Raw genomic sequence first — 23,408 nt, 5'->3', positions numbered from 1 at the left:
CTAAGTACAATACGGAACTCTCAGTTTAACCAAATAGTAAATGGAGAGTGCATCACAGTTTCTGGTAAGGCTAGAAAGTACATGTCAATCCTAAAGGAATCGAAGAGGTCCAGGATCATAAGCATGGGTTATTAAAAAAGAAAAAAAAAGCACTGTACCACTTTGTAGCTCATCCCTGTTTTACTTTCTTTGTACTTACCGCTGTTTACAAATGTATTATTTACCTGTTTGTCTCTGTTATCTGTCTGCTCCATTAGAAAGTCAGGCTTATGGGATTAGAGCCCTTACATAACTGCAGCACCTAGAACAGTGCTTGATACGTAATTGGTGCTCCACAAAAAATTACTGAAAGTTGATTGCTACTGTAAAATGTTATGTGATTATCATATAAAAGCATGTCCATACAGTATTAGCTCAATGTATATGTATGCACATTGTATACATGCAAGGAAAAATATGTGGGAGAAAACAAAAAATATTAATAGTCAAGGTTACTTTGGGGTTGTGACATTACGGGTGATATTGTTTTCTTCCCTTAATTTCTATATTTTCCAATTTCCTTCCTTCCTTCCTCCCTCCCTCCCATTGAAGAGAGTGAGAGAGCACATGAGTGTGCACAAGCTGGGGATGGGGGGAGGGAGAGAGAGAGAGAACCTCAAGCAGACTCCCATGCTCAGTACAGATCCTGACATGGGGCTTAATCCCATGACCCTGACATGATCATGATTTGAGCTCAAATCCAGAGCTGGACTGAGCCACCCCGGTACCCCTCCAGTTTTCACAAAATGAACTCATGACTTTTATAATCTGAAACAAAAGTAAGTTTTTTTCTCAAAAGGATTTAAAAATAGGGGCGCCTGGGTGGCACAGCGGTTAAGCGTCTGCCTTCGGCTCAGGGCGTGATCCCGGCGTTATGGGATCGAGCCCCACATCAGGCTCTTCCACTATGAGCCTGCTTCTTCCTCTCCCACTCCCCCTGCTTGTGTTCCCTCTCTCGCTGGCTGTCTCTATCTCTGTCAAATTAATAAATAAAAAATCTTTAAAAAAAAAAAGGATTTAAAAATATCCTTTTATATTTTTATGAAATATATCTTTGAGACTAGCTTGCAGGTTATGCAGAGTAAGGCTTCTCAAACTTTAATATGCATACAAAGAACTTAGGGATCTTGATAAAATGCAGCTTTTGATTCGGTGGGTTTGTTAACAACTGGTCCAACAGCACTGCGGAATTCTACTAATAATTAGTAAAAATGATAAAAGGGGGTCCTTTTTAGGGGACCTATTATTGCCCATGGTAGAGAGGCTACAGAATTATAAAATGCTTACTTTTCCCTTAGAATATTATATTTGTCTGCTGTCTCTGGATTCACCACCATGGAAGAAACTAGGGATTTTAGGTCTTGATTTTCTTTGCCAATGTTGCTTCTTTTCCCAGAAATAATTATCATCCCTTAAGGTGCTCGTTAGGTTGAAGACCATTTCCATTATATGTGCCAACAGACGAAAAGAACTTGGTAAAATTTGGGGTAAGGGTGAGGGAAGGAATCTGCTTTTTCCAATAAATCTGCTATCCCTTTCTTCCTTTTTTTGGGTCAACTTTTAAAATTGAAGGACAACATACTTGTAAGTAAAGTGCATCCATCTTAAGTGCAGAGCTCAATGGACTTTAAAAGTGAATGCCCGTGCAACCACCTGTATCTCCACAGCCCCCATCGTGACTTCTGCCCGCATGGCTCAGGTTTGCCGGGCTCGGGACTTCACAAAAATGGGAGTCCCACAGGATGTGCTCTTCCGCGTCTGGCTTCTCTGGCTGCACGTGACTGCTGTCAGGTTACCGACGCTGCTGTGTGTGGCAGCTCTTTACGCTTGCCAACACTGCTGCACTGAGAGTCAGTCCTATGATTCGGTCACAATTTATGCATTCTACAATGGCGCTGCCTCCACTCTGGGGCTATTAGGAATAATGCCGCCAGGACCGCCAGGAGTGGTCCTGAGCATGTCTCTTGGAGCAGGTGTGTGTACTTCTGTTGCTTAGGAACCCTGGATGCGTTCAGCTTTAGTAGATACTGCTAAACAGCTTTCCAAAGTGTTTTTTCCAACTTATATTCCCATGAGCAGTATGAAGGTTTCATCTGCTCATATCCTTACCAACACTTGATATTGATGGCTTAAAAAAAAATTGTTAGCCATTCTGGTGGGTGGATAGCATATTCCCTTCCTCGTTATTTTTATCTGTGGAAAAATGAATTTTGGTTCTGCTGGTCACTGATATTTTTAGGAACATGAGCCAGTAGTTTTTGTTTTTGAGAAGTGAAAGTATGTACTAGCCTTTGATCCGGAGCTGCTGGGCACAAAGACATTTTTATAATAGTAGCACTATTCATTAGTCTTCAAGTCTAGAACTTGCAGATTAATATGGCCAGATAATTTATGATCTGCCATCTGCCTAGCCAGCCCACCAATTTTTGGAAACTCAAAACAGGAAGAGGCCTGTCAGAATGGATACTCTTGGAGGCAAGAGGCTGGAGGGGGAGCACTTTAAAAATTTACTGTGGGCTGGAACAGAAATATTTATTATTATGGACTGAGTATTTTATGGGACTCACTGAGATACGTCCTTAACTAGTAAGTTCCCACTGCATTTAAAGATATGCTTTTATGCATAACAAAGGTCCAAACATAAGCTTTATGGTATATTCCTATTGGACGAAGTAAAAGTATTCTTATAAATATGTCCATCTGTTTTGGATTATACAATAAGTTGATACTAATGAGAATTTATTATATATAAACCTAGGTTTCACTAGTAAAAATCTACGTTACAGACTTTCTAGAAAAGAAATACAGTTTTATTATGTTCATGTAAAGAACACCTAGACTAATTGAAATGCTCAGAGGATGACGTATTCTGGTTAATTTATTTTCTGGGAAATAACTGGTTAACCAGAAAATACATTCACACTCATCTGCAGCAGTGAGGACATCGGGAAGAAGACACTTGACAAAAACCAATTACCTTGTGGTTTGTGACACTTGATCTTGCGATCTCAGCACTGAAAGTATTCTGATTAATCTTCAATCTTTGCTTATCTGGGTTGTGGTTAATCAGGACTTCCTTTACCTATAAACTCTACAAGTAAGCCGATTTTCTATTATTCCTTCAGAATTTATTTAATGAAGAGATTAGAAAGATTTAAGTAGCAATTTTTATAGAAAGCACATCCATTCTACAAAATAAAGCATACAGACGACCATCAATAAATACTTCTTGTGTGAACGAGTAAATGTAAATGGATGTTTGAGGATACCTGGGAGCAGTGATTCTTTTATTAAACATTAGCTCCTGTTATTTGTAACATTTCTCCATGTTCAATCAACATATACTTCTTATGCTATTAATCTGCACCTTTAAAAAATAAGATGCTGGATTAAGGTAAACTTTTGCACAGTGTTTATAAAATAACAAATTATAAATCAGTGGAAACAATAAGATTTTCTTTGGGGTTCTCTGTATTGTTTTTTTTTTTAAGATTGTATTTATTTACTTGACAGAGACGAAGAGACAGCACAAGCAGGGGGAACAGCAGACAGAGGCAGAGGGAGACGCAGGCTCCCCACTGAACAGAGAGCCCAATGTGGAGCTCGATCCCAGGACCCTGGGACCTGACCTGAGCCAAAGGCAGATGCTTAACTGACTAAGCCACTCAGGCGCCCCTGTGGTTCTCAGCATTTTGACATAGCAAAAAGTATTTCTCTAGGGGCGCCTGGGTGGCACAGCAGTTAAGCGTCTGCCTTCGGCTCAGGGCGTGATCCCAGCGTTCTGGGATCGAGCCCCACATCAGGCTCTTCTGCTATGAGCCTGCTTCTTCCTCTCCCACTCCCCCTGCTTGTGTTCCCTCTCTCGCTGGCTGTCTCTATCTCTGTCGAATAAATAAATAAAATCTTTAAAAAAAAAAAAAAAGTATTTCTCTAGATACCTGTTAGGTTGCTAGCCGCTCTAAATGCTGAAACAGGGTTGCCCTGGAAAGAGAAGATACAGACCTTCCTATTTTAAGGGATTCCCTGTTTCTAGAAGTGACATGTCCTGGCAAGGTTAAATAGTGATTCATGTACTTAACAAAGACGACCCTCTTTAGAAGAGTTTGTTCTCCTGCTTGCTGATGTGAAACTAAACTATGACTTTGAGCCACAATGTACTGTCATTTTATAATTGGTTTTTATGAATAAAAGCAATTTTATGTCTGTTCTTCAAGAATTCAATTTTTTTCTTACCTCCAAGGAGCTGGGAACCACACATAGCAGAGTGTGGTCGTGCAGCAGGCATTGGAAACCGGCCCATTCAAATGGAGCCCTATGTTCACCCGGCCCTGCTTTCCCCCAAGTCGTCCTCATCTCAGGAAAAGGCAGCCGGCAGCCCCATTCTTCGGGCTGTTCAGGCCACACGCCTACAGGCATCTCGCATCCTCCTTCTCTCACAGCTCACGTCTAGTGCGCGACGAAGAAGGGCGCAAGCACCCTCCTCTCTTGCCTGGACCACTGCCACGGCACCCTGCCTGGCCTCCCTGCTTCTCCCCTTGCCCCCGTGGGCCCCTCTCCACACAGGAATCGCAAGGATCTTTATGACAACACGCTGCAATTTGCAGCAAATGCATTAAAAAATACTGGCATGATTAAATTTTTAAAACGCCTGACTGAACTTCTCTAGTTATTTTCAGGAATGAAATAGTATTTGTCTCTCTCGCAGGTAATACAAATTATCGCACTTTTTGCTTCCTTCTATCCCTCCTATCGACTTCGTGATTTTGGCTTAATTTGTGAGACACTATGAGAATTTAGGCCCCACTTGTTATTATTACGTTCACTTTTCTTATATTGTGTATCTTTTTCAAAGCATTATTCTTGATATTTGAGTTTTCTTTGAAACATACCACAATTACTTAGAGCTGACTCTGTGTTTAACTGATTCTGAGGCTCATCGTAAGTCCTTTTATACCATGAATTTCCCATTCTTAAAGAATTCGAATTCCCTTCCTAATTGGCTGGAATATTTAAACAGATGTGCTTATTTTATATATGTATGTGTGTGTCCATGCGTGTATACATATTTACTTCACAATTATTTTCAGCAAGAGTACTTAAGTGACACATATCTGAAGTCTCTGAATGTCCGGAAGTGTCTCTCCGGCTGTGTAGAGAGTTCTCGGCTCACAGCTCCCCCTCCCCCTGTTCTGTCACTACCTCGTGGCATTCAACTTCTCAGAGACAACGAAGGTAAGATTAATTTTTGGCTAACAAGAGCTTGTTTTTCGTCTGCTGGGATGCTTTTAGGCTATGGTCTTTGTTTCGGAAATGTTAGCGCTGTTCCATGAGGCTGCGGTGAGGCGCGCATCTGTTCGATTACTTTCGCCTGGGCCTCAGAGAAGTGTTTTTCACCCACAGCCTTAGGCCTGTCTTCAGCTCAGTGCAGTTTGGTGTTGTTGCTGTTACTCTGATTATTGTTCACGTGTTCTTTCAGGTCCTCTTCGGGAATATCACTGGCTCATTCAGCATGGATTTACGGAACGTTCCCCGTGTGCCAAGGTCCTACTTATCGGGAGGGCCCGTGGCTCAGTGTGTTAGCTCTCTGCTCTATTTTTACCGATCAGCTTTCTTTTGTTTTTATCTCCTTATTTCCTCTACAGTCTGGAATAACAATTCAAGTTTCCACTTATGTTAGTACTTAGACTTTAGACTGGATTGAGTCTGTTCCTCCTACTTTCAATGTAGATTTCAGTTTTGGCACTGCATTTTTAGTTTTTTTTTTTTTTTTAATAATCTTTCCTTATTGCGTTCAACTCCCTTATTATTCCTGCTTGCTTCTTAGCCAGACTTTTAAAAATCCATGTCTTACTTCACATACCTCAAGTTTCTTTGAATTGTGAGAACACGAAGCAGATGTTTTCTAGAACTCGGGTGTTTTCTGCAGACGGTACTCGAGCCCGGCAGCAGCATCTTCCTCCGCATCCTGGATGCTTGCCACCCTACCTCACTGCAGAATCGTCTCATAGACCCTGTGTTATTTCATTCTGGGTGTCCCTGCTCTTGAAGGATGAGACGGCTCTCCAAAACCGTTTAGGAGCAGACTGGGAACAGACTCTCCTTGCTTGCACTGACTCGCCACTTTGTTATTTTCAGAGTTCTTCTTGAAGATTTCAACTGGTGTTCTTAGTTGAATTAAATCTACACTCCTTAGCTCAAGAACTCAGTAGAGAAGGAGCTAGAACTGTGGACAGTCACGGCATGAGAACTTCATCCTCACATCATTTCTTTCTTTGTTTGGAAAAGCCATCGCAAGGGGGCCACTTAGTATTTGATCTCATCTTTAAGCCAAGGATAAGTCAAGGCCGGTCTGGCCCCTTTCCCGGTGTTACTCCCTCCCCAGCTTTCTGTTTGCTGTAGCCACGGCCTAAAATCTGGACCTCCCCACCCCCACTGCTCCCGGTGTTGCTGCTTGGCAGTGCCAAGAGGGAGGTCAGGTGATTTGCTGCTCACCAACTTGAGGGCTCGGGCTTCTATTCCCCGCCTCTCCACGTAAGGGAGGCCAATCTGATTCTCCTGGGTTTCGTGCACTTCCTGGCTAGTAATGCTCTTTCTTAGGGAGGTTTTTGAGTTGTCGCTAGTACTGTCATCCACAGGGTCTCATCACACTCCGTTCAGCACAAATCCTTCAAAGCTTCCTGCGTGTCACCAGTACTCTTCCCTAATTTCTACTGTCATGTGGTTTTTCACTGTTTACAGGATTTTGTTATTTTAACATGTTCATGGTCATCCGACAAAGACCGAGTTAGAGGCCGGTGCTCAAGCAGACTGGAAGTCGGGACTGTATTTCTCGGCTGCATTGGTTGAAGTTGTCCCTCCTGGGCACTAACGCCATGTGCTGAGTGATGAGCCATTCAGGTGCTAAAAAGAGTAACTGGCATTTTACGGTTCTCCCTGAAATGCAGACATTCCTCGATGTGGCTGTTTCCACCTTTCCTCTCCCTTTGCTCTGTAGTCGACACACCTTTTCTCTTGGCTTGGGCTGTTGCTCTATACCGATGACCTTAAGAATGCAGACATAGATATGTATACAGATATGCAACCTATCTGGTCCTAGCTTTGCCCCTGAACTCCAGATTCACATCTTAAAATCTTCAAATATCATGCATGACATTTTTACGTAGGTGTCCCAGCAGTGAGAAAACATGGTAACATCCAGACCAAACATTTGCTTTCTCCACAAGCCTCTCCTCTTCCTAGCTTCCCTATTGCTGTTCTCTAGGGCTTGAAAACCTCACCATTTCCCCCACCTCACGTTCAATCAGTCACTGTCTTCCTGTCCTACCTCCAAACTGCCCCATCCTTTCCATTTTCACTTCCATTACCTTGGCTCGGGTTCCTATCACTTCTTACCTGGATACTGAAAGTGATTTTAATGATTTGATTTCCGGGTTTCCCCACCTCTCTCTTCTCTGATCCTTTCTCTCTCCATGGTTAGGAGGTTATGAAGCCTCCGAAAGAAGATACAACTATACGACTCCCTTTCTCAGTCATGTTCACACTCCTCAGCTGATTATGGAATACAGTCAGCATGATGTTCAAGGTCCTTGGGGGTTCACCTTCCCCTCAATTTTTCTCCTACTACCCACTGCCCTCAGCTCCATCCCCAAACTCTGAACTCTAGTCCTTCTGGACTGTTTGTCGTTCTCCAAACAGCCTTGTATTCAAGGCTTCTTCCTCTGCTCATAGGTTCCTTCTGTCCACCTGCTACTGGTCCATGATGAAATAAGTTACAGAAGTGAACAGTAAGCATCTAAAAACTGGTATGGCAATTTGACAAAGTGCTTTTTGTTTGCTGAATCTAATATTAAATAACACAGGTTTGTATCTATATGTTCATTTTTATATCTTTTTCAGTAATTCATTTCTGCTTTATTTTATAAAAGCATTAGTTCATGGTCAATGAAAAAAACCTGGCCTCTCTCCACAGAAGGCTTGAGAAGCTCTGGTCAAGACTGTCCTTCCATCCGCATCCTTAGAAGAGTTCCCAATTGAAACCATGCTCATCCTTCATGGTCCCGCTCAAATGGCACTTCCTCTGAGTTTTCCCTAACTGCACAGCCTAGAAATTGCTCACACATTTGCCTACATGACGCGGCACTTTATTTAAAACACGGCCGAGGAATTTACCGTATTGTGTCTTCTACTACAGCCACTCGTGTATCTGCTTTCCTAAGTTAGTCACTGAAGGCAAGAAGCCTTAGGCAAAAGAGATATTCAACGAATGTCTACTGGATGAAATACAGTTATTCTAAATTGAATAAAAGGAATGGGGAAATGCCTTCCATTCTTTACATATGAATAAAGTGGGTGCTCAGAATAAAGTTTAAATTCCTTGCCCGGCACCTACCTGCCTCTTAGCCCACGTCCTTGTGTGCATTTTACGCTGAGTGGAATCCTGCTCACACTTGAACAGCCCTCAGCTCGCACCCGAGACTGCAGTGTCATGCCTTAGTCTACGCCATGTTCTCTGCTGGCGTGTTGTTTTCACTCTCCTTTAACTGGTGAATACTCATGTATCCTTCAAAAGCCAGCTCATGTTATCCTTTCCTGAAAAATCTATCCTAGAATCCCTTTCCTCTGGCTTCCACTGCATTCTATGCATCTGTCCACCTAGACACCTATCATACTTAACTGAAATGATCTGTTTGGGTGACTGTTTTTCCCACTCCTCAAAACTATAGCCTTCTGGAGGACAGGGACAGTATCCCATGAATCTCTGTGCCCTCACTGCCCAAGCATAGTGCACGTCACACATCAATGTTCAAAAACACTGTTTATCTCAAACTAAGCTCATTTTAAACTACTCCAGGAAAAAAAAAGAACATAATTGTTGGTTCATGGAGATATCATGCTAGCCAAAGCAATCAGAGAAAGGCTAATTTATTTTAGCCTGAGAATGAAATTACTGATTGTAGATAAGCAAAACGCTGGAGAGAAGATATGATTACAATCAGTGGCTTTTCATGGAATGGATATTTTCTTTTGTCAGGGAATGCTGGAGACATTCAGATTCTGAACCAAGTATAATTGAAGTTATGATAGACTCCATTTGAATAAGAAAATTCTTGCTATTGATTCATAAAAGGTCCAATAGCCAGGACCCTACGATATCCCATACAGAATCCAGTCAAGAAGCAAAGAGAGGTCACCGGTGATGGCTCTCTCAGCTGGGAAGGCCAGGAGTGGCAACAGACACGTGTGTTCAAGCAGACGTTAACAGGAGCGGCAACAACATTCCCTTTCTTCACATCTCAGCCCTGCCACCCGCAATCAGTGCGTGGGCTTGAAGCTTTGAGAAGTCATTTCAAATGATGATTTGCTAGTTTCTGGCCAGACTTTCTGCTGTTCACCAAGGAAACACCCATGGTTACCGGGATTACACAGCAACCTCAACACAGCTGGGAGCTATTAGTCAATCAGAGTCACACAGGACTGGCAGACAGTGGCGAAAGGGGGACCAAACAAAGCCTTCTTGTTTTGGTTACAATCTAAAGACTCATATTCCACCCGAGGCCCTGTCTATCCTTGGCCAGTAGCTGTGTTTTTAACTGTCTACATGGAGGACTAGAAGGCCCACCTGAGAATAACACTTCTGTGGATTTGAAAATACATATATTCAATAAGGGAAACACTTGAAAATGCTGTGTTGGCATCCAGATAATGACACAAAATGCTTTACAGGTATATGTGAGAACAATTCTTCTCAGAGAATTGTACGGTTGGCAGCGGGTACAGATGCCTAACAGGTAACGGGGACCCGAGCTTCGGGCTCAGATGCCTGCTTCCCTGGCCACATGACCCAGGCCAAGTCACAACATCTTTCTACTCTTCAGCTCCCTCAGTACAAAATGGGAACAAAATAGCTACACTTCCAGAAGATTGTGAGAATAGATAGGTTACAGACCTCCGCTTCCTTATCTATCAAATGTAGAAAATCGTTCTGTCTGGTTATCCTAAGGATTCACCAGCACAATGAATGAATGTCAAATATGTAACTGGGTGTCTGGCTTGCAGTCCAAGCTGATGAATATTAGCAACAACAACTATGGAAGTAACGATGAAACAAACTCTTCCATAGAGAATGCTCCGTGCTAGGCATTGTTTCACATGGTTTGCGCATATCATGAGTCAATCTGCACAAACTGCTCTATGATCTGTCATTGCACTTTACGGAACCCAGGCTGTCCGGCGCCCTTAGTCACCACGCGATGCTGACGCTGACGACGGTGAGGGAAGAGATGGCGGTAATGCTTTTGCTAATGCAAGGCGTCTAGCGGAACACCTGGCACACGCGATTGCCCCGTGAATGCCTGCTACTGTTAAAGTGCTTGTATGTGTGGAGAGATGGTGGTTCCACAGCCGTTTTAGGTTCTCATCCAAGGATTACATCATTTTTATTCCCTTTCTTATGTTTTAAAACTCTTTCTTGCTATTATTTAAGCCTAGTTTCTCTTTTTCAGATTTCCAGGGAAGAAGAGAATTAAAACATCCTTAAAATAATTACTCTATTTGAGGATATTTAGAAAGTTATGAACCCTGATTCCTTTATGGGTTTTTTTTTTTTGATAGGTGCCAATTTCTTGTTTTCCATCCATTTAATCATATTTGTTGCTTTTCTTTGAGCCCTTCACAGTTTTCTTTCACATCTCTCTTTGAGGGCAGAAAGCCAAACTGGACACAGTTTCTGATACTGGTCTCAACACTGTTGGCTTTAGCAGAAGTCATTCGTTAATGGTAACCCTAACTCTAACCCAGGCTTACCTGGTGTCCTACTTGAAGAAGTCACAGAAGTGTGTCTACTTTTTCTTCCTTTGGCTGATCTGGTAAACATAATATCATTTATCTTAAAGGGCTGATGGAAGGATTAAATGTGGTGATGTTTGTGGAAGTAACCAGAGCCTGGTGCCCAGTGAATACCAAACTAATACCAGAGGAGGATTCTCATTCCTTCAATTAAAAATGTATTCTCGTACTCCTCTCTGGTATTGTGAATAATCTAATGGCCCATTTGTACACAGGGTAAACCTCACCATTGTCTGCATGTCATCATGGAAACAAAGGCCAGATTGTGATCTGGTCTCTGTGATTTTTTTTAAAATAGATTTATTTATTTGAGAGAGAGAGAGAGAGAGAAAGAAAGAGGGGGACAGAGGGGAGGGAGAGAGAAGGAATCTCAAGCTGACTCCCTGTTGACTGTGGAGCCCAACACAGGGCTTGATCTCAAGACCCTGAGATCACGATCTGAGCTGAAATCAAGAGCCGGACACTCAACTGACTGACCCACCCAGGCACCCCAACGTCTCTGTGATTTTGATAACCTTCTCCTTTGCCACTGTCCCCTACCACACACAGGCTCTTCTTGGTCCCACTGAACAACCTGCACTTGTCCATCCTGTGTCCTATGTCTGGAACACCCTGACTCCTCAACCATCTGGAAAATTCTCAGCATCTTTCAAGTGTGAACTCAAGCACTACATCCTCCACAAAGCCCTTTTTCGTTCATTCCATAGTACTGTGCACATACTTCTCTAGAGAATGTAAGAAATCCTTTGCCTATTTGTCTTTGAGTTCCTTCTTTGAGGGCAGGGGCTGCATTTTTTTTTTCTAGCCCTAATGTCTGGTGTGCATCAAGAACTTAAGAAATGAATGAATGACTAAAGCACTCATTCTTCAGTCTTAGCATAAGCACTGCCTCTCATCACCCTCTCCTATGAACTGCTCATTTTGGCTCTTTATCACCTTTTGCCTTGCCCTGGAGATCACCCAGAAGACGCTGTTACTGCCCAGGGAGATAACCACTGGTAAAGTGAGTGTCTTTACTGGAGAAAAATCCAATCTTTCCATGTTACTTTGTTCACATAATTTGCCTATGCATTTTTTTTAAAGCAAATTCTACAAATAACAAGTCTTTGTTTGGGAAATATTGAAGCATCTTAATCAGCATTTTAAGGGACAAGAGCAGTATTAACTGATTCGGAGACGAGCACAGTCTACAACTGAAAAACAGCAGGCAAAGCAGGGTAGGGGGAACAGCAGGAGATGCCAGGAGACACAGAGAATGCACGGTCTGGACAACCCAAAATGCTCCTCTGCCTCTATAGCCAATGACAGTAAAATGATCTGTAGGACGAGAATTCTACCTGCAAATTCCTAGTTAAGGTGGGACGCTCATGGATCTTAATATGAGGGAAATCAGGAAGTCTAGTGTTTTCTAGGGTTGCTAGTCAAATTATTGCTTTCCGCACAGGTGGGGTCAAATATTCTTCCTTGGAGAACTCACCTGAGAAAGCCATGGAGTGATCCACAGTCTTACTAAAACATTTCTGGCACTGATACTTTCTGACTGGCTGATTAGGGTTTGGATAACTTTTCCAAGAGCTTTGGGATGGGTCCAGCTTCGGGCCCAGATTATTTTCTTAGTCCACTGTTGGAGGGATTACCTGTAAATTATCCAGGATGACTCGGAGGGAGTGCACCTGCCGTCGAACAGCACCTGAGAACCTTTCATACGTTGTGGCATCATATTCACTCATTTGGATCTCCTTTAACCTGAAACCAGAGGGGGTAGAAAAGATAACAGCTGAAATCATGTACATGTGGTCTTTTACTTCTATTCATCTGCTGCTAGAACTGTAGCAAGGTCCTTGGTAACTGACGTTGCCTTGGAGGAGAAAAGGCAAGAGTAATGTCTCCAGCTAGGAGTTTCAAAGGAAGAAAATATCTAGCGGGGCGCTGGTACGTGGTGAACAAGGAGCCTTCCAGAACAAACAAAGCAAACTGAACCAAATAAACAAAAAGCCCTGATGTATAGTATTTGCTGATTTCTGTGGTGTAAATATTCCCCCCGTGATCAATTCCAAGCTACTAACAGTAAGATCACTGAGCACTGACTTGGAAAGAAAGGCGCACAATTGGCTCTCATGAGCCAGTGAGTCAGCTCCAGAGCAAACCATTGCCATAACCCAAAGACGTGTCACGATGTTGGCAGCTGGTCAGTTCATGTGGCAGGTTCCTAGAAGAGCTCCGTGGGTTGCTTTTAGAGACCAAGGACAGATATTTGGTTGACCAAGATAGGAGTTCAGGCCCCATAATGTAATTTAGTGTGTTGCTATGTGGAATTCAAGAGGTTTCTGAAGTTGCTGTGTACTTTTAACAGGATAATTGTGTTCTCATATGATTGTGGCTTTGAAGTCCTATCCTGCTAGCGCAGTGCTCCTTTTGGTCATTCTTCCTCATTAGCTTCCAGTGCAGCCCACCAGTGCCCTTAGAGACCCCTGAACACATGGCACACCCACCTCTCAGTGCTCCTGCCTCGGCTGCTCCCCCACTGGGCACTTCCTTTCTCTACCTCTTTGCCTATAACTCCCACTTCCTCTTCAAGAGTCAAATCAATGAGGACCACCTCAAGGAAGCCTGCACTGATCCCAGGTCTGTCTTCTGTGCTCTCATAGCACATTGTGCTTCTCACTGTCAGAGCATTTCCTACCCCTGCTATACCCATCGGCTGCTTGTCCCCCAACTAGGCTCCTTTAGGAGAGGGACTGAGTCTCCCTCACTGTTACGTGTACAGTGCCTAGCATGGTACCTAGCACCTAACAGGTGCTCAAAATGGAATGAAATGAATGACTGAAATAAAAATAAGACTCGGTATTATTTAAAGTGCAACATCTTAAACCAATCATAAGGAGAAGGTTCATTCACCAAGTGAGGCTCTCGTGGGTTTTACAGGGTTGTATCCATAATACACTAATTTGATCACATGTTTCTATAAGTTTCGGTAACTGTAAAGGTGCTGATCCTAGGACAGGCACTAATGAACGTACATCGACAGAGCCTAGCAACAGCACAGTCTTCTAAACCGCTGTGCGTGCACACACGTGTGTGTATGCATGTGAGCGGTGTTGGGATGTATGGATTGCAGGTCCATAGCTGAAACTCTTATCTCAAATACAGATTTATCTTCTTGGGCTGGAACAGAAACCTCAAATGCTGAATGAGAGTGAATGGTCTCTATTTCTCCATGTCAGGCCAAGCGCCGGGGAGAATCCCCCCAGCACAGGGCAGAGTGGTGGAGGCTTGTTAGAATCATGTAACATTAGGCCTCCACTGCCACGGGCAGATCTGCAGTTCCTGCCCTGCCACCCGGAGGGGTTAGCTGATGCCAACTCAGCTCGCAAGATCCCACTGAAGTCTTGCTTGATCCCTCCAGTAAAACTGATCATTCCCACTTGTGAATCTTCCGTAGATATCTACTATGCAACTCTGCACATTGTGGCTTTCGCTAGATGTGTCTATTTCCCTCTATTGCAGTGTTTTCCAAACTTTATTTTCAGAGAAGGAAATATGCTTTATATCGAGATCTAGTACACAAAAATGCATATGCACGTGTGTGTGTATAATTAAACCAAAAATTTAATGAAAAATACATTTATTACCCGTGATTTATTACATGGATATTTTTTTCTTTTATTCCTCTGGGAGAAGAAATAGTCTTATTTTTTCTTTGAATCTCCAGTACCTAGCACAACGCCTGGCACATGGTAGCACTCAATAAATGCTGTTAGATAGCACGTTGAAAACACTGTCTATCAAAAGGTAAATAATAGCTGAATGGTGTTTCCCAAGGTGACATGCCAAAGGGCCCTTCTAAATCTAATTTACTCTCTGCTCTGAAGAACAGCTAGGAATACGTGCACAGGACTTGACCTCCTAACAATACCTCTTATGTTTGGTTTTGGCAATCTCTTAAAATGCTCAATAAATTTTCATTAGATTAAGTTATGTCTCAAGTATCAAGGCTGACAGAAGCTGGGCACCATGAATATTGCAGGATGCTACCTCCCCCTCCACACACAGGAAGCTAATACGCTCTTTCCCAAAGAAGGGAGATTAGTACTTTTCCAAAGGGAGGTTAGAAAAAAAAAATGTGGATATAGCCTGCCCTTAGCAGGGGAAAAATACACACACACACACACACACACACACACACACGCATCAAGAAAGGAGTCAGGCAGTTGGTAGGCCACCTTGGGCAGACTGGTCTTTGCACTGAGATCAGAATCAGCTCCACTTATAAGGCTACCTCTGGCACGATCGTGTTACACCCAAAAACACACCACATGCTGTTTTAATTATGAAGAAATCTGGAAATCATATTCCAGGTTGTGTCAGCTTTCAGAAAGATCACCTACAAGGTGTTCAAAGCTGATAAATTCTGAAAGATGAAGACTGACGCAGGGAATGGAGAAAGAAAATAGGAAATTTTAGCCTCTGGATCAGATAAGCTTCCTGGTGCTAATACTCTCAAAGCCCACAAGACTAGCTGGAAATATGTCTTTTTGCTGCTTTAACCCTGATCAAAACTGCAGGGCACAGCTGCTTCGCATCCTAGTAATCTATGTGGACTAACTGCATTTTGTTGGCACAGTATATTTTTAAAGGGTATATTTATTGTTACGTAAGAGTCTGGGAATTTTGGTTCTCGTTTTACTTTTCTTATAGGTCAGACTTAAATACTATAATTTTGGATCAGTTATGAGGAAAACAAACCTAAGCTGAGACCTACTGTGTAAGACTGATTCATTTTACAAATGGTAGGGGGCACACCTTCCACAGCTGCGCCCACCTCGAACGCCCTCTTAGGCACGGAAAACACTTCACCATCAATTTCATTCATGTTTCGTTGGTTTAATGTTTTCTGTCCTGCTTTCTGCATGTCTTATGCTTGTCTACCTGTTAGTCTTCCTGAATCAAGCCTTTTTTTTCAAAGTTTTAATTTAAATTCCAGTTAATTAATATACAGCATGCAATATAAGTTTTGGGTATATAGTATCAATCAATTCTTGCTGTATAGAAAGAGGTATTGAACTGGAATCCGGATACAAATGAATGCTAACTAGAGGCTATTTTGATGATGACAAGAGCCTATCAATAGTATTAGGCTCTTTATGGCAATATGGGGCACCTCTAGGCTGATGGATGGGTCTGGCTGTCACTCTGGTCTCAGCCAATTTCTTTTTTATTTTTTAAGTTTTTATTTTAATTCCAGTTAGTTAACATACAGTGTGATACTAGTTCCGGGTGTACAATACATAGTGATTCAGCACTTCATACATCACCCTGTGCTCCTCACAGCAAGTGTGCTCCTTCGTCCCCATCACTTATTTCACCCAGCCCCCCACCCAGTCCAGTTTTAGCCAGCTTCTGAATGAAGTGTTAGGCAGTCTCTGAATAAAGCATTGATGAAAGAGTGATAAGAAGCGTAGAGAAAAGGTACAGGCCACTATAAAGCATAAATGGAGGGACCTGACCTCATTCTACATATGCCAAGAGTTACAAAATAGCTTTAAAACAGACTATTTGATGATAGTGAAGAATTCTTACTTTTTAAAGACATGATAGTCATATTGTGTGTTTCTATTTTTTTTAAAGGGTTCTTATCTTTCAGAGATATACTCTGAAGTATTTACAGTGAAAAGACAGGACATCTTGGATTAGCTTCAAAACAACCCAGGGGTGGGGACTGGGAGTGGAGCCAGATTTTCCTTCTTGAAGCTGGGAGAACAGGTCCATAGGGTTCTCTATATGTTTCTCTCTCCTTTTATTTATGTTTGAAAAGTTTCATAATAGGACACCTGGGTGGCTCATTTGGTTAAGCACCTGCCTCTGGCTCAGGTCATGATCCCAGGGTGCTGGGATCGAGCCCCACATCGGGCTCCTTGCTCAGCGGGGAGCCTGTTTCTCCCTCTCCCTCTGCTGCTCCCTCTGCTTGTGTTCTCTCTCTCTCTCTCTCATAAATAAATAAAGTCTTTAAAAAAAAAGTTTCATAATAAAAAGTTTAAAGAGAATCTTCAACAATACTAAATTGGATACTCACCAAATAGGAGTATTTGCTACATGAAAGTAGAAAGCACCCTCTTTGCTCTCTGTGCTTTGCTATGCCCTGAATGTCTCAGGATTTCATGTGTTTTTATTTCTTCCCCTCCTTTCTCATACTCTTGTTCACCTCCTGTCTTTCAACCACCTTATGGTCTTCTCTTTTACTTGGACTAGATTCTTCTTTGCAGTAATTAGCAGAGGTGTATGGTTTTCTTTCTCCCTTCCCCATTTCTTCCCTTTCCTCTCCCACAGCCACTAAATTTAGTTGCTTTAGTATCACAAATGCTCCTTGACTTCTTTCCCCTGCAGGACGGTGGTGAATAGAACCAGGTCCCTTATCCTTATTACGGAAATCAGAGAACGGGCTGTATACTCGTGCCCAAGCACTACTGAAAGGTCTTTCTTCGTCCCCACGAACTACGTGTATCAACGCACTCTATCTGTCCACTCGTGCAAAAATTGAGACCACTCTGAGCATGGCAACACTTGGAACTCATTAGTTGGTGAGGGGAGAATGAGGCATATCTCATGTTTCGGTTCTTTTCCTAAATGGATGTTTCATCATTTATATGGACTGCAGAGCAGTCTTTGAATCCCAGCAAGATCTTTCACACGGCATTCCTCCCACCTTTTGTTGAGAAGTTTAAACTGCTTTCATTTCTTTCTTTTTTTTTTTTTTTAAGATTTTATTTATTTATTTGACAGAGAGAGAGACAGCCAGCCAGAGAGGGAACACAAGCAGGGGGAGTGCGAGAGGAAGAAGCAGGCTCACAGTGGAGGAGCCTGATGTGGGGCTGGATCCCATAACGCCGGGATCACGCCCTGAGCTGAAGGCAAACGCTTAACCGCTGTGCCACCCAGGCGCCCCTAAACTGCTTTCATTTCTAACATAGTTATCTGTCCCCTAACTTCTTTGAGAGGAGGGAGGAAAGTCACCTATCTCCACGAGAGCCAGTTCGGGCACAGTGAGGGTAACACATTGTTCCAGGTCTCCCGGGAAGTCAGCGGAATGGTGGGGAGGGACACTTTTGCCTTATTTACCTGCTGGGGACACGAGGCTTTCCTGAGGGTGTGGCAGGAGGGGCCTGCATTCTTGTCCCTATTGTTCTGTGCTGTTTACTTGCAGGGTGTGTAAGTGAGCACAGCGTTGGATGTAATACCAGATGTTCTATGTGGGAGGGAGTTCATAACTCACACACACACAAAAAGCGTGCTTTTTCCTAACAGCACCCAGCCCCTTCCATGCAGCACAAGGATGTGAAGCCACCTCCCACACCACTACCAGTCTCCGCAGTCCTGGAGGAGGTACTCACCGGTCCTTCGGTTTTTGCTTTTAGCTAAAGGACACATGTGGATGTCTAGTAAAAGCATCATGGGCATTCTTATTTTCTAGATGGTTCCAACCCAAGTGGCCCAGATGGGTTCCGGATCATCTAAAAGCCACAGGCTTGTGGGCCTGGATTTCAAGGCCTCCACCCACTGACAGGGACCCCACATTGAGCCTCGCCCCCACCACCCCAGCTGTTAGTCTTCCTCCTGGAGAGGCAAGCTGGCTCTCTCCGCCACAGACACTGTGCTCGGCCTGCTCTGGGCCTCTGCTCATTTAGGTTTCCCTTCCTGAGGATCCAAACCCTGGCTGAGCTCAGGCCCCACCTCACTGACTTATCCTCATCTGCACCGGCAGGGGGCACGGCCTTCGTACCACGGGACTGCCGCACTTGAGTGTGTGTGTGTGTGTGTGTGTGTGTGTGCACGCGCCCATGTTTACCACTCCCGTCCCCACATACATCTACAAGACAGCTGAGGGCAGGAAGGGAACATCACATAGACTTTTCTAAATTCCCTTTGGGGCCTAGGAATGGATGTGGATGGAGTGATTTGAACTTTATGATTTCTCTTATGGGCGGCTAATTTGGTTTTCCTTTCTCATGGGCTCAGTTCCTTTTTCTATGAGCTCTATGTGGTCAATGCATTGAACTGACCACATCAGGCAAAGAGAACGAGGCATTCTGTTCACTGGGCTGTCTCTGCTGGGGAGGTGGGAGGTACGGGTGGCAGTCCAGGCTGCGTGAGGTGGAGAATCCGAGGGCTCGGGTCTGCTCAAGGTCAGCCACCACCTGGCACCACAGCGGCCACCCTGCTCGAGCAGCAGCGACCCACTCACCGCTGCTGAAACGCTTTCTGGCCCATCTCTCTGGCAGCTCTCTTCACCTCCTCGGGAACCGCGTCCTTCTCAGCCTCCGACACCTGGTACACGGTATGGCCTGCGTCCAGCCGGTATGGACCTCCTTTGCCACCCAGACCTGCGGTGTCTCTTCCCCCTGGAAGGAAACCGTGAAAACTCCAGGTTGTAAGTGTGCCCCAGGCCACAAGACAAAAGTCAGATCGTGGCTTGAAAGCAGTCCCGTGAAGCATGTTAACTGTACCTAATCAGTAATTAAACATCAAATGACCTTATTCTGGAAACGAAGGGTACCCCCCTGCTTAGAGTGCCTTTTCTCTTCTCCATCCACCCAAAGTTCACCCGTATTTCAAGGGTCTGTCCAAATCCCAGGACACCTCACCAGATGACTCCACCTCACAGGCATCACTCCGGCCACTATTTATTACCCTTTAATATTTATTTTTTTCTTTTCTCACCAACCATATGATGTGGGTGGGATTATATCTTATATATTTTTATACCTTTGTACCTAACGAGTGGCTTGAACTCCATAGATAACTCGGTATGTATTTGTTAATTAAATGAGCAACACTCCTTGTCCCTCACATGTTACTTTATTTTTCCCTAAAATAAGAGAAAGACAGCTAGGCTAGAGGATACAGTCAGCTTTGGGTAGAACAGCTTTTCCATTATAAGCCCAAGTCTGCATGCTTGTAAGTGCACATTGTATCATACTGTGTAAACTGCTTACGTTGTAAACATAAATTAAATGCCTGGAAGACCAGGTAGGTAATACTGTAAGAAGTGGTGAGGACCTTGGCTAGCCAGAGAAAGCTGGCCTTGTTTAATACATTCAAATTATTTTAAAATACTGTGTTGACCCCCAAAATACATATATGGGGTAGCTTCTGGGCTACCAGTTTATTACCTCTGCTTTATAATGATGAAAATACTAGCAATCAGTTTCTTTTGTTCATTCACACATAACGTGGGCACTTAGAAGAGAACTCCACATTGGAGGGAAAGTATCGTATCATATCGTATCGTATACTAGTGTTATACGGCAGAGCACTGTACAGTTAAACTGGGCTGCCTGAGTTTGAATCCTGCTCCCGTGCACTAGCTGTGTGTCCTTGAAGGAAGTTCCTTAATTTTTCTGTGTCTCGGTCTCTTCATCTGTAAAGTGGAGATACTAATATGATTTACTTCTTGGCATTGTCATGAGGCTACTGCTTAGAACAGTATCTGGTGCGAAATAAGAACTATGTAAGTGGGTGGCTCTTACTATTATTATTCAGACAACTTCCGGTCAGAGAAAATGAGGGCATTTCCAAGTTGCATAAAGTGGAAATTTTGAAAACTTTCAGGCTTTGGTTAAATGATGTTACATTTATCTTTTCTCCTTTGGAGCCTTAATTGGTGTAATAAACTAAGAGTAAAACTCAGTACGCACTGCTTCCCTTACCAGGGTCCAGGCAGGTCGCTTCCTTTTGGGAAACAGCATGAGAACAGTCTATTAATGATCAGATGTTTACCCTTTGATTTGAGCACACCTGATTTCACTCTTATTTAGAAATTGGGGGTGGAAAATTCCTTCTCAGACGTGTGTGATTCCTGGCTCTCACTCAGGGACAGCCTGGGGGCAGCAGGGACCAGTAACTGGACAGTGACAATGAGCTCCAGAGGTAGAAAGGCTGCTTCTGTGACCTGACCCCCTTCCTACAGGAAGTTCTTCTTCGGCAGGGATGAGTCACGGATTAGTGCTTAACACTTCCTGGGCGCTAAGATGACATCAGTCTTGGTGAAGAGGAAAGCACCCACAACTGTTCAGAGGCTGGTATGAGCAACGCTCAGCGTGAGGCACAGGAACCCTCAGGAAGGTCACACTGGGGTGGAGAGGGCATGAGCGGGGAGCTCTTCATGACCTCTGCTTCTGAGATCCTTTAATCTGTACTACTTAAATGAAAATGCTGGTCAGAGGTTCTAGACTCAAGGCATCATCTTGAAGCTAATCTTGGACACCCTACATCAGCTCCGAAGATATAGGAGGACACGCAAGGGAGGCACTCTGATGATGAAAGAGGGATCAAGGGACTTGGGTCAGAGCTAAGTTCCACATAGAGAATTCTGAGGGAGAATGACAGACAGAAAAAGAATCGGAAGCAAAAAAGATTTGACAGAAAAATAAAGACTGAGGGAAACAGAAACAGGGTCTTCGGTCTGGACAGAGGTGAGCTCGTAGATTCAAACGGAATCAAAAGCGAGAACCTCCGCTCCAGAGCCGTCCACCGCTGGGAAAAACCTACATCTGGCCCACTCGTTCCACAATGCATTCCATATGGATGAAATCTTGCTGGCTTGACACTCATTTCAAGATCAAAGGACATTTCTAAAAATACACTTTCTTTAAAGCTGATGCTTGATGAATAAACAGAATAGGCAAGAAGTCTCCAGGCCTATTTGATAGCACATTGTCTCAGCACAGAAACCCATTTCCTCCCGAGGCTGTCAAGGCCAAGAGGCACACAGCATCCTCAGGGAAGGTGAAGTCGGGAGCTCGTGCCAGCACGGCTCACGGTCGAGATAAGATCAGAGAGTGCACACAGTCTGGCCCTATTCCTGCAGCCCGGCAGCTGCGTCTGTCCCAGCTGCCGCAGAGGAAAGAGGAAGACAGCAGTCATGGGAACAATGCTCCCGTCAGTCGGCCAAGAGGAAGGAATGGACCACAGCCATCGGTTCAAACTGCAACCCACTCTTTTATCTCAAAATCCTGCATCCCCAACATACTCACTTCTGAGATGTGGAAGGCAAGGCCCATTTCTTTTCCCAGTCAGCTGGTCAAGAGGATTTACTATAGATGGCTGGTGTGATCCCAAGGGCATGAGGATTTAAAAGAAGGGCTTAACATTTTTAACGAACACATTCTTCAGACCAGGTCCCGTGCTCAGCACTTTATAATCATAATTTCATGTAATCCTCACCACAGCCTTGTCAGGGAGTTAATATTTTCTCCTTTTCCTGATGTGGCAACCCTGGGAGGGTCTGAACGGTCTTTGGTCCCAGGGTGGTAGAGTCTGTGGGACTCGAAATGCCAGAGTTTTTCCATGTCTTGATGTCATGCTGGGCTGCAGGGCAAAAGCACAGTCCAGCTGACTAACGGGGGAGGCAGAGAAGGCAAGTGGTCCCTGAGCCTTCTCAGGGGTGATGTGCAGTTTCTGTGGGCTTGGGAAGGCTCGGGACGCTCCACCCAGGAGGACGCCCATGCTACCAACCTGTTCCTCCAGCCCACGTATTGCCGCCCACATGGGGCATGTTGTCTGGGTCCTCCTTCCCGTGCTTGGGGGAGCTCACGTCTTCACCACTGTCTCTGTTGATTGTTATCTACGAATGAAGAATTGAGACATTATCACTCTCTCGTGACCAACACCAGAAACTGCAGGACAGGAAGAAGAATTCTCTTCCCCTACATCCTTAAGGTATCTTATAACCTCAGGCCACAGGACACAACAGATGCTCTTGGTATCTGGCAAAGAATTTTATCAGATTTAACATTCCTTTGGTTGGGAAGGAGACATTTAATTTTCAAGAAAATTCCTTAAAAAGAAAAGAAACTGGACTGAGTTACAGTTTCAGAACTTTCCTGGTGCAGAACATGCCTCAAGCGTTTACACCAGGAGCAACACCTACCAGAAGCAGGGAGAGTGGATCTCACCGAGACCGACACTTTCCCGGTGATTTAAAAGGATCACTGCCCAGCTGTTCCAACTGGGTAACAGCAGATATATGTTTACCTATTTAATTTTCGAAGAAATCCCAGTCTTCTGAGAAATATATTGTATAAAATATATGGAAGAGAGAAATAGAAAATGTATCTATGTGTGCTTCAGTGACATGAGTATACACACAGATGCGAAAGACTGCATATTTATTTTCCGGACCCTCTCTAATTTGATTATGGTATGTTGTAGCTTTCCTAATTCAGCTTTATTTTAAAACTGGATTTACTGATCCTGCAATGGCAAACAGAATAAGCTGCATTTTAGCCCTCCTCTGTGAAAGCCTGTGGCTCACTGGTCCCTAACTTTAGTCAGCACAGATGCACCAAAAGGACTGGTAATCACCCAAGGATTCCAATCCTACTAAGTTAGTTCATAGATATCATTCCACAATAGGAATGACTCTTCATGAGTCCCATGAGCCGGCTGTCAAATGTAAGGATTTTCAGGACAGACCAGATCAAATATTCATTCATTTGTCCAATAAGACTTATAGACGAATTACTGGC

The 23,408-nt window shown here is 43.8% G+C and overlaps 1 protein-coding gene across 4 annotated transcripts in view; it reads right to left on the bottom strand.

Annotated features, from left to right (window-relative positions):
• VWA8 (von Willebrand factor A domain containing 8) overlaps positions 1–23,408 on the bottom strand; it is a 344,886-nt gene that overhangs the window by 23,051 nt on the left and 298,427 nt on the right. For 3 of the 4 annotated variants that reach the window (XM_034665237.1, XM_034665238.1, XM_034665239.1), the window contains 3 exons: positions 22,396–22,504; positions 19,124–19,280; positions 12,522–12,630 (listed from right to left, as the gene is read on the bottom strand). In XM_034665237.1, coding sequence (XP_034521128.1) covers positions 12,522–12,630; positions 19,124–19,280; positions 22,396–22,504 — 375 coding nt within the window. Of the gene's footprint in view, positions 1–12,521; positions 12,631–19,123; positions 19,281–22,104; positions 22,249–22,395; positions 22,505–23,408 lie in introns of those variants that run through there. The other variant, XM_034665240.1, reaches the window with a different exon arrangement.

Source organism: Ailuropoda melanoleuca, chromosome 7 (genome assembly GCF_002007445.2).
Source record: "Ailuropoda melanoleuca isolate Jingjing chromosome 7, ASM200744v2, whole genome shotgun sequence".
NCBI lineage: Eukaryota > Metazoa > Chordata > Mammalia > Carnivora > Ursidae > Ailuropoda > Ailuropoda melanoleuca.
This window is presented reverse-complemented; position numbering and strand designations above follow the sequence as displayed.